The sequence below is a fragment of the Rhinatrema bivittatum genome, chromosome 3 (genome assembly GCF_901001135.1).
Source record: "Rhinatrema bivittatum chromosome 3, aRhiBiv1.1, whole genome shotgun sequence".
Classification (NCBI taxonomy): Eukaryota; Metazoa; Chordata; class Amphibia; order Gymnophiona; family Rhinatrematidae; genus Rhinatrema; species Rhinatrema bivittatum.
The window spans coordinates 346719275-346731432 of record NC_042617.1 but is presented as its reverse complement, the minus strand read 5'-3'; the positions used below and the strand labels follow the sequence as shown (position 1 = coordinate 346731432).

The 12158-nt window shown below is 42.2% G+C and overlaps 1 protein-coding gene across 2 annotated transcripts in view; it reads left to right on the top strand.

Annotated features, from left to right (window-relative positions):
- Positions 1-12158, top strand: part of UFL1 (UFM1 specific ligase 1) — a 195768-nt gene that overhangs the window by 48207 nt on the left and 135403 nt on the right. For both annotated transcript variants that reach the window (XM_029595397.1, XM_029595398.1), the window contains exon 6: positions 6732-6862. In XM_029595397.1, the coding sequence (XP_029451257.1) occupies positions 6732-6862 (131 nt within the window). The remainder of the gene's footprint in view (positions 1-6731; positions 6863-12158) is intronic.

Sequence of the window (12158 nt, the reverse complement as noted above, 5' to 3'; positions counted from 1 at the left end):
CACTTAATGTTGCAGTATAACCTTTTTTTTTTGACAATAACAGAACTTTTCAGATCCACAATCTAAGAAAAAATTTACCCAACACCACTCCCTGCATATTATCAAAAAGCATCACATCAGCTGAGAAGGGAAGAAGTATATCAGTCATTTGGAAAATATAATTCCACACCATCTTCCAGAAGCCTTGTATCTGAAGACAACTCCAAAATTGATGTCCCAGAGTACCAATCGAACTGGAGCATTTATGACGTAGTTCTGAACTTGTAACCGATACGCAAGATGCTTTCTGCTGGGACCAAAAATAGCGCATTAAAAACTTATACTGAATTTCTTGCAAATCCATGTTACAAGTAATGGACTTTATTCTTTTAAAACAGAGTGCAATTTGTTGGGTAGTGAGCTTCAGCATCAGTTCCGCCTTCCATTTGGCAAGCGTAGATCCCAAATCAGTGCTAGGCTTTTGGTCCAACAAATGGCGATAAAAATATGAGAGAGAGTGGTCAGAGAACAAACATAACTTCTAGCCTGTAATGTTTACTCTTCAAATTATATTCCAACTTCATGTCCAAAAAAAGAGTTTAGGCCACCCTCCTCAGTCAAAAATTGTTATATCACTTTCAACCCTTTGGCTGCCCAATTGGAAAAAACCCCATATGAAGTGCCAGGAATAAATGTTGTGTTACCAATCGGGGTAAGAATTGAGAAAGGTTACTGATTAACTTCAGAGAGGAACAAAGATATCTCCAGTAGAGCAACTAGAGAATTACTCCGAAAGGATAAAGGTAGTGACCTCAATGAGGAATGCAACAAATAACCTAAGCTGGCACAAGAGAAAACTCTCCTCTCCCACTCAATAGGAATATAGAAATTTGCATCTAGCAACCAATCCGCCATATGACATAAATTGCACGCCATATTGTAAGGTTTTATATCCACAAGCCTCCTTGGCCCTATTTCCGTGACAACTTGACCCACGCCACCCTTGGCCTCTTATTCTTCTACAGATAGAACGCTCTGTACGTTTATCTGCTTAAGGTTTTGATGGGTCAAATAACAGGGGACAGTTTACATAAGAACATGCCATACTGGGTCCGACCAAGGGTCCATCAAGCCCAGCATCCTGTTTCCAACAGTGGCCAATCCAGGCCATAAGAACCTGGCAAGTACCCAAAAACTAAGTCTATTCCATGTTACCGTTGCTAGTAATAGCAGTGGCTATTTTCTAAGTCAACTTAATTAATAGCAGGTAATGGACTTCTCCTCCAATCCTTCTTTTTTAAACACAGTTTGAAGCATGTATAACCATTTTGGCAAGATAAACATCTGAAAGAGATTCATTCTGCCCACTAACAATAAAGGAAAATCTTTCCAACTTTTAAGCAAACTATCCATAGCAGAGAATTCCCTCTGAAAATTCACTAATTGTATTCGCGCCGGATCCCTAGGCAATGTAATACCTAAATAAGTGAAAGAATCCGGCACCCAGCACATAGGAAAGGTCCCTGGCCAGGAGGTATGAATCTCATCAGTGGTTGGTAATGCCTCTCATTTTTCTAAATTCAATTTAAATCCTGCTAGCTGCCCATAGTTACTTATCTCAGCCAAAAGGGCAGGAACTAACTGTTGTGGATTAGCAATATGCAGAAAAATATCATCAGCAAAAACCGAAAGTTTGAACACTTCCGGCCCTTGGTTTCAGAAGATTTGAGATAATGGGGACATTTCAGAGAATTTCTATCGGTAACCAGGGAAGAGAGTGGTAGCTTTGTCGAGTTCCTTGACACAAAGAGAATTCCTGGGAAGTATAACCATTAACCATTACAGAGGCTCATGGGGCATGATATAGTGCTCTCACCACTTGCACAAAATAGCCTGAGAGCCCAAAGACTTCCAGCACCCCCGACATGAAATCCCATTCCAACCTATCGACTGCATCTAAACTAAGTAGCAAAGAAGGGATCAGACGTTGTTTACTACGCACCAATGACACAATAATCTTGTGGATATTCAACACAGTAGAGCAACCCTTCACAAAACCCACCTGGTCTTTTCCTATTAAATGTGGCATGATAATAGTGAGACAGCCATAATTTTAGTTAACAACTTAACATCAAAATTTATCAAGGAAATGGGATGGTAAGATGATGGAACCAGGGGGTCTCTTCCCGTCTTGGGGATGACCGTGATAAGCACTATTGGGCATAAGTGAGTGGATCAGTAAGCTCTGTAAACATTTGTCCCGAAGGGATCACTAATTTAGAAATCAACAATTTATAATATTCTACAGAGAGATCATCAGGCCTGGAGCCTTTAATAACTTAGCCCGCTGTATCTCCTGCTCAATCACCTGGGCTTGAATTGGTCTATTGAGTTGACTTAATTGGTCCTCCATAAGTTGAGGCAAATGCAGTAAATTGAGATAGTGAGCAATATCACTCTGAGACCCCAGCTGTGCTGTCTAGAACTTCTGATAATAGTCCTGAAAAACCTTAGCAGTGTCCTCGTTAGCATTTACCAATTTGCCCTTTACATCCCTCATTAAGGTGTTATATTTAGCTACCATCCATCTTCTGGTGCATTATACACAAAATAATTTATGGAGAAGCAACAGAATGGTTTAATGCAGCCATTAAATTACATACACCCCAAAGACAGTTAAGATCCAGTAATAAAGGGCTGCTATCAATCCCATCGGTACAATCAGCCCATCTTTCACAAGTCAGAGAGAGAGCAATCTTCTTAGCTGGCCCAAAAATTTGGAATACATTACCTGAAGATAAGACTACAGCAGAACCTTAAATCATTTAAGAAGGATGTAAAAACATGGCTATTTTGTAAGGCCTATCATGAAGAAACTCCACGATTGGATTGAATACCTATGCAGGACAGATGAGACGAAATCAAGATTTAAAATTATTTGATTTGTTTTCCTTTTATTATTATTGACATTTGATTTATATTATTATTTTATTGCTTCTATTTTATATTATGTTTTAATTTCCTTAATATTATTATTGCTTAAGATTGCATTCTGTTTTATATTTCTTTTAACTGTTTTTATTTTAAATTATTTATGTAAACCGTTATGATGGTATATTCCGAATGATGGTCTATAAAAATTTATAAATAAATATTTGCTGAAAGTCTACCCACCTTATTACCATGTTGGAAAAACTGCCCCTGGGAATATGCCAACCCTTTGCATGCCCTATGATGGAGCAAGGTATTGAAGGCTACTTGTGTTTCAAAGCATGTTCTCCGAGCAAGTGGGTTTGGACATTGATCATAATGTGCTTTGGCTCGGTGCAGTTGCTTTTCCAGAGACAATATGTCTGATGTTAATGCTCTGCACCTGGCTAGCCCATAAGAAATTATATAGCCCCTCATCACTGTTTTGGCAGCTTTCCAAAATAATATTGGGTCATCTTTATGGGTACGATTATGAAATTCATATTCCTCCCATTTCTTATTTAAGTATTTCCTAAAAGCTAAATCCCTATATAAATATTTCGGAAAGTGCCATGGTGAACCCAAAATAGATGGACGAAAGCCCTCCAAATCGAACCAAACAGGTGCAAGGTCCGAAATTATCAAGGGACCAATATGTGAATCTAAGATCTTAGAAAATGTGCCCTTGTCAGTAAGAAGATAATCAATTTGAGATTGTGTACCATGGGCCCGCGAGACATGGGTATATTCCCTATCCAATGGATGAAAGGACCTCCAAGTATCCACCAAGTCCAGAGCACCACATAGGTACACAACCCCCTTAGCCATTCTGCCCGTCGAGACAACAGACTGTATAGAACAGTCTAAGAGTCCATCTAACACACAATTAAGATCCCCTCCAACCACTATCGGGATAGGCCCACAAGGAGACAAAAGCCAAACTAACTTCACAAAAAATGCATGGTCATAGTTATTAGTGGCGTATATAATACACATTGATTTCCCATAAAGGCGACCTTCCACTATAAGATATCTCCCTACCTCAACAGATATCACCTTAGTATCCTGAAAAGGGACATGTTTCCCAATAAGGATTGCCACCCCTCCCCCTTTTTGGCATTCTCATGAGATGAATATACAGTGCCAACCCATTTCTGACGCAACTTTACATGTTCTGTTGCATCTAAATGTATTTCCTGCAACATGACTACATGGGCTCCTCAGCGCTTGCAATACTTTATACCACTTTACCACTGAGCTAATTCCTCCTATAGTCCAAGTAATACACCGGACCGTAGAAGTCATCCTATAGTGTTTAATGTGTCTCCTAGTGAAAAAAGTGCAATCAAACCTGTTATGAACTGGTCCGGACCCCCCCAGCCTAGGCCCCAACCAATAAATTGTCCCACTTTTATACCATACAAAGATCTCTTTCTGTCACAAGAAAGGCTATATGGCGCCAAATAAGCAGCAGAACTGCATAATGAAAACTTTGATATGCCCAACATCCCTTCCTCTCTCCCCCCGCTCCCCATACCAGCCAACTCCACAACAAAAGAATGAAAGATATCTGCTCAATTATGAGCAAATGGGGGCACACGTGAAAACAGGTGAAGGGGCCCCGCTCCCTGATGTTAGTAAAAACTCTCCCCCAACCTTCCACATACCACAAGATACAAAACCAACAGCTCATATTATCAGAAAAATTCTGAGACACGCAAGGGAAAATATCAGGCTATATGGCGCCAAAGAAAGCAGCAGAACTGCATAATGAACAAGGGCCGAGCAGACTTATCACACTGCCTCCTTGTCAGCAGACTCCGAAGTTCAGACAGCTTGCTCCAGATGATGCTCCATAGATCCCAGCCGAGAATGGAAAAAATCCTGAGCTGCGGTGGCTGATTCAAAAGTATGCATGGTATTTTGATAGGTCAACTGGAGCTTGGCTGGGTAGTGGAGGATGAAGCGAATTGGATGGTGCACCAACTCAGAGCATATTTTTGCAAAACATTTTAGTTTCGCCGACCCAGCCACTGAATAATCATCAAAAAGTAAGATGCGATGACCTGCATGTTCCAAGTCTTATCCCGGCGATATTGCCGCAAAATCTCCTCTTTGTTAGAAAAATTAAAAAATTTTGTGATGACAGGCTGGGGTTGTGTGCGATTCTCTTGCCGCATGCCCAGGTGGTGTGCTCTCTCGATGCAAACGGCACTTGACGTTACAGAAAAAGTAAAAACTTTCGGGAGCCAGGACTCCAACATTCCCCAAAAATCTTTATCAGCTATTTCTTCCGGGAACACAATAAATCATAGATTGCTCCCACAAGAGTGATATTCGAGATCTTCTAGTTTCGCCTCAGTTTTTTCCATGTCTGCTTTAACTGCCGCCATTTCTTTTTCTAGCTCCTGTACGCAGTTGTCCAGGCCCACCACCCGATTCTCCACAGAAGCAATACACTGAGTATGATCTGCCAAAATATCTAGTTCATCAAATCTGGAGTGGATTTTACTTAACTTCTTGTCCATCGCCATTAAAATCACTGAGAAAGGCCCCCAGCATCACCGACCGGGGCAGGCGAGGAGGGGGCAGCAAGAACACCCTCCGCCATCTTACTCGCCCTCGATGTCCCCTTCTCTTTGCAAAGCACTTTTGTCGACATAAAGCGGCTAGCTCTCAGCGACAAACATCCTCAGCTGTTAGATGCTAGACGCAACAAAACAAATCAAAGATGAAGCAAAAAAGATATCCGAAATATGTGATACAGGGAGTGGGGCCCCAGAACGGCAGGCATGTATGTCCTACCACTCAAATCACATCACATCACGTGACCCCCTTGTTGGTTTTCTTTTTTTTTTAAATCTTTTTTGTTATTTTGTGGTGATTAGAGTTGTTTTTTTGGTGTTTAAAATTGTGGGGGTGGGATTTAATTATATATATATATATATATATATGTGTGTGTGTGTGTTTTTGTGTATGTCTTGTATGGGTCTTGATAATGTCTGTATGTTTTAATTTGTCTTATTTTGGTTTTTGATCGTGTCTTTATGTTTTGATTTGTCATATTGAATGTTAGGGATGGTATCAAGAATAATTTTTGTATTAAAAGAACTTCTGTTTTTGTTTTTATGTTTTGATACGATGTTAATTAAAGGTATTTTTAGATACATTTTGCACTGCATCTATAAATTTGTTGGATGTTATTAATACAGCCTGCATATTGGATGTGACGTGATTTACGTCAAACAAGCATATTATACAATTCACAAAATTTCTTGGAGTGGAAGGGCAACATTATCAATATAAACCCCTGTGCTCAGGTTGCATATAGTTCAATTTCAAGCCCTCAGTATTTCACATTTTTGTGGGTTTAGTTTTAATTTATTTCGCCACATCTATTTGGATAAGACAGACAAGCAAAGATTAAGATCTTTTTCTTCTGCATGCCTAGAGCCCCAAATATTGTCCTCAAAGAGATGGTACTTTATCCCAGATTGCTTGAAAAAAATAGTCACTGGCTGCAAATATGAGTATAATTTCTACCCTAATTCTTTGCTGTGTGTGTTTGATTTTTCTGGTTGAGTGGCTACAATGCTGTTTCATCTTGGGATGTTCATGTAAGTTTTCCGGGCTTCAGGTCACTCACTGATTTCACACTTACGGTTGTCCAAGCACAAACAGAAATGTGGCTGGGCAGTTGCTTCTTTAGAGACTGGGAATTCTTTTCATTTGGGCATGTGTGTGGTTTTTTTTCTAGTTTCTTAAACTGTCTCTGCTTGTAGGTATTGTCGCTGCGATTAGGTAGGATTATTCATGGGCAGCTAGATCACAACAATCGAGGGGTGATTTTTACAGAGGCTTTCGTAGCTCGTCATAGGGCACGCATTCGTGGCCTGTTCAGCGCAATCACCAGGTACGTGGTCCTCTTAGTCTGTAAGGTAAGACTTGTGCATTTCTACATTTGGACATTTCAGAATTTGTAAATCTAATTTTAATGACCATGAGCAAACTGAGGGATTCTTTATATATTTATGCCAAGTTGTAAACCCCACTGATTCACCTGCTCTAGTTTTTCAAAAACTCTTTGCTGAACTGCTTTGTCCTGAATGGGTTATTGCTACCTTTTCCCCGAAGTAAACGTTAATGCCGGTGGATGCTTACATGCTATACTTGAAGTTCCCATTGGGCTCAGCCTCAGAACACTGCCTTTTCAGTACGGTCAGGGTGGTAAAGTCAAGGCTTTTATGGTAAGTTGTTTGTAAAATTCCCAAAATAGTTGAAGCCTTCTCCTTTTTGTAGTCTGTTCACTTACCTATAATGAGGACAAATTTTGAAACCTTGCAGTGATCCGCAGGACTGCAACCTTTATTTCAACTTTGCAGAGTTTCCTTTGAAAATGCGGCCGGCACTTTGCACCTACATTCCCTTTCCCTAACTCCACCCCTTTTTGAGTGGCCAGAATTGTGCTTCCCGTGAAACAGCATGGGAACTTGCACCAACACATGAGGAGAAGCAATAGTTGAACGGTGGTTTTATGTAGGTAAGCGATTTTTACACAGAAAAGCTTTTGGTTATTGCCCCCCCCCCCCCCCCCCCCCCAATTTCTAAATTCCTTGGCTTTACGCTGTCTCTTGCTACACTTGTATGTCTAAAGTAACAGGAGCTACTGCAACACCCATCTCCAAGTTCTGAAAAATCCCAGGCCCTGTAGCACAAGATTGAGTAATAATTTTCAGTCAGAGGACAATTCTCAAAGCCATTTATGTGGGTGAAATGTTTTTACCCACATAATTGACATTTGCTCTCCTTCAGTTCGGCTTAGAGTTGGCACAGTGTTCCACCGCGCATGTGCTTTTTGCCACATTTAGAGGTGGCATTCCCAGAGGCATGTAGAGGTCAGAGTGGAAACTAACACACACAGATTGCTTTTAAAGTCTATTTTTCTCTAGCACAACACTATGTAATGCACTATCCCAGTGTATGCCATGCAAATGAAATTATAATATCAAATACACTGGTCATTAAATTTCCATAATTGTAATTTTTATTTTATATTTTATTTATATGTTTTTTATTTTTATCTATATGTATACAACCATCAATAATCAACGCAGGGTTCACACAACTGCTGTTGTTTATGAAAGGGAAAATGTCAGACAGTACTCGCATCATAATTTCTATTTCATTCTCTTGATGCTTAACATGCAGTCCTCATAACTGCCATCACTGGTCAAAGATCTTTTCGATTCTTCAAATGTTCATATTCACATTTTAATTAACTTTGCAGTCTCCTGAAAACTAATATCATTTGCTGTATAGTCTATTTCTCTTTTCCACTTCCCACAATGTAGTAATGCAAACATTTCCATTTTACTCCAACATAATGCAGTCAGTCAATTCTCGGATGAAGAACATCTCAAATTATTTAAATCCAATGAACAATTCTTATCCAATACAGTGTTGTCCTGTTTGTCCATCTTGATTAGATTGTAAGCTCCATGAAGCAGGGACTGTCTCTTATATGCATCTGTACAATGCTGCGTATGTCTCGTGGCGTTATAGAAATAAGTAGTAGTACCGGACTTGGGGATTTTTGTTTCTGATGACCTCAATGTAGACAGCCAGCATGACATAGTTAATAGAGTACAGAGTGGCATCTCTAGTAAAAAGAGGAAAGTCATAGTACCTCTGTGTAGGTCTCTGGTGAGAGCCCATCTTTGAGTAGTGTGTGCAGTTTTGAAGACCATGTCTACAAAAAGACATAAGTTAGAAGCAATTCAAAGAATAATTACAAAAATGGTACATGGCCTGCATTAAAAGCTGTAGTCAAGAAGAGTGAAGGAGCTTAAGATGTTCACTGGAAGAGAAAGGGAAGATAAATATTCAGGTATTAGCAGGCTTAAGTAAAGAAGTAGAAGCATGTTCCATAGGATGAAAATTTGAAAGATAAGGAGGGTCATCATATGAAACTGAAAGGAAGGGAGGGAGGGAGAGGGAAGCTGAAAAGGAATGTGAGTTCCCTGTACATTCCCAGATCAGTCTAGACTCCTGCGTTTTGCTTCCCTGCCAGCAGATGGAGACAGAAAATTTCAACGACACTGTACATAACCCAGTGTGCCACCTGCAGTTCCTCAGTATTTCTCTGTCTCCAGGAGACTATTTTGGAGATATGAGCCTTCCTCCCAGGGTTTGTTTGGGTCCTAGTGGGTCCTTCCCTGTCTGGTCGAGGTGGACAAGCTAGGGGTTGGTGACCCTTTTGTGCATTCGCTCCTTTCTTCCGTGGGGTGTAAGTCTGGTGGTCCAGATCCCTCCCCTTCACGAGGCTGCTGAGGCAGCTATAGGCTCAGGGTGGCTATTTTCTTTTAGTCGCTCCCTTTTTTAATTTGGCTGATTTTCTTTTTTTCTGCTAGCAGCTCTGTGTTCCATTCTAGGGAGTAGGTATTGTTAAGTCTGGCTGTTTTCTGATACTTGTGCACGTATGACCATGATCTAGTCTTGAGCATGCATCTTGGAGGGGTGTGCTTCTATGCCCAGGTGGCATTGGTGTGCACATAGGAGGCCACCTAGAGCCGAAGTTCAGGAGAGCTAGGCACCAGGGATGAACTGATCCAAGTACCTTGCTGAATGTGAAGCTTGCCATCTGATAGCAATTCAGTCCTCCCTCTCTCTCCGTTTGTGTCAGTGCTGTTTAGATGCTCAAAGCGATTTGACTATTATAGCTTTTGCCCATGTTGGGCATCCCCTCAACCGATGGTGTCTCTGGAGGGGGAGCGGAGTGAGAGGCGAGGGCAATGGTCAGTTCTCCCTTGTTCCCAAAGGCAGAAGCTTCCCCGAGAGAGGTTGGAGAGAGCAAGGTTGGGCCTATGGACTCTGGTATAGATCATCCTCCTCCTTCTGGGTGAAATGTTTCCAGGGCCTGCAGACCTTTCTGCAGGGATGCCCAGCGAAGGTGAAGCAACCTACTATGTAGGGATCACGTTCTTGGGCCTCCCATTTGTCAGTCATGGCGGGCAAATGCCTCAGGGAAGATGTCCCTGGTAATGTTCAAGGGGGTGTGGATCATGATTCATCGGAGGATTCCGATGGGGAATCGGCTTTCTTACTTCTAGAAGAGGAAGAAATTGCATATAATTGAGAGCTGCTTTGGACTCTGCTCAGATTTTTCTTATTTTTACAGAGATGTCTTGCTGAGTTTGGCTCAGACCCTGAACATTCTTAGTGTGGCTGGAGGTCAATTAAGTTAAGCATCCTGTTTTCCCCCCTGTATCCAGTTCAAGAGATATTGGATTTAACGAAAGTAAATGCAGCTCTCAAGGTTCCCCGTTTCCACATGGAAACTGAGGTCCATCATAGTGGGACACAAGGGAGGGTTCTTGGCATCTCTCGCCTTGATAGAGCCATATCTGCACATAGCCATCAGGCCAGAGCACCAGAGATTCCTGAGGTTCATGGTCCTAAGGGAACATTTTCGGTTTCGAGCCCTTCCCTTTGCCTGGCGATGGCGCCACGTACCTTCACCAAGGTGATGGTGGTGGGGGCAGCTGCATTGCAAAAGGATGGTGTGTTCGTGTATCCATATCTGGATTACTGGCTTATTTGTGCAAAATCAAATGACCTCTGTCAACAATCGGAACAAAAGGTACCGATGCCCTTGAAGTCTCTAGGATGGGTGGTGAACCTAGCAACGAGCCAGTTAGTCCTCTTACAAACGCTGGAGTATCTGGGAGCTTAGTTCAACACACTAATGGAGAGAGTGTTTCTCACGGAGGAAGATTGCTGACATTGCAGAGTCAGATTAGGCTTCTGCTAGAGCTTTTGGTGCCCATGATCTGGGACTATTTACAGGTCTGGGTTCTATGGCATTGACATTGGAATTAATGCTTTGGGCATTAATTCCAGAGGGAGAAAGATTCCAGAGGGAGAAGAGCCTCTGCAAGGGGCTCTTCTCCCTCTGGAATCCTTTACTGGAAGAGTTTCATCTTCCTTGTCCATTAGAGGGGGAAGTTAGGGACAGTCTTTTTCATGGAGCTTACTCGCATCAATCTCGAGCATGGTGCAAAATTGAAGATTCTGAATTGGATAATAATTACCACAGATGCAAGCCTCTCTGGATGGAGGTGGTGTGGCAAGATCAGTTAGTGCAGGGCCAGTGGTCAAAACAGGAGGTCACATGGCCTAACAATTGGTTAGAGACGAGAGTGGTGCATTTCACGTTGCTTGCCTGTCTGCCAAGGTTACACAGCCTTGCAGTACGGATACTATCAGACAATGCAACGACTGTGGATTACATCAACTGTAAAGGCAGAACCAAGAATCAGGCAGTGGCTTGAGAGGCCCAGGAGTTGATTCTCTGGGCAGAACAGCACTTGGAGCGGTTGGCAGTGTCTCACATCGCTGGAGTAAACTATTGTCAGGCGGATTTTCTCAGTCTGAGAACGTTAGACCCTGGGGGAATGGGTGCTGTCGGAGGCAGTGATATGTTTCATTCACAGAAGATTGGGATATCCCAACCAAAGCGAACACCAAGGCGTGGTGGTTTTACAGCTGCTGAACAGAACACTTTACAAAGGAATCGGAGCTCTGGTGCTGCCGTGGATTCGAGGGATTCTTCTTTGTCTTCCCTCCCATGGCCTCTGGTGGACAAGGGATTACGGCGGATAGAGAAACATCCAGGCTATGTATTCCTAATAGCTGTAAAGTGGCCACATCGACATGCTTCCCAGATCTGATCAACATAGCCATAGTTGGGCCCCTGAGGTTCGGACATAAGTCAACTGTTTACCATCAGGGCCCAATATTTTGGGGTCAGGCAGCTCACTTTGTCTTGCGGCTTTGCTTCTGAGAGGAGACAACTGAGATGGAGGGGATATTCCAAAGCGGTTATTTCCACCTTCCATATCCTTGACGTATGTGCGAATTTGGAGGATCTTTGAGTTCTGGTCTGCTGTTGACTGAGTGCAGCCTCAGTCTGTTCAGGCTATGGTGTTGCATATTTTGGCTTTTCTACAGAAAGGTTCTGCTCAAGGGACTGACCTTTAACTCTGAATGTCCAGGTAGAGACATTGGGTTGCCTCCGAAGTAAGGTGCAAGGGTGTCCTCTGTCCGCACATCTGGATGTTCTATGGTTCCTTCATGGAGCTAAGAACTTGTGTCCTCAGGTGCGGAACATTTGTGCATCTTGGAATCTGAATCTAGTCCATAGAGGATTG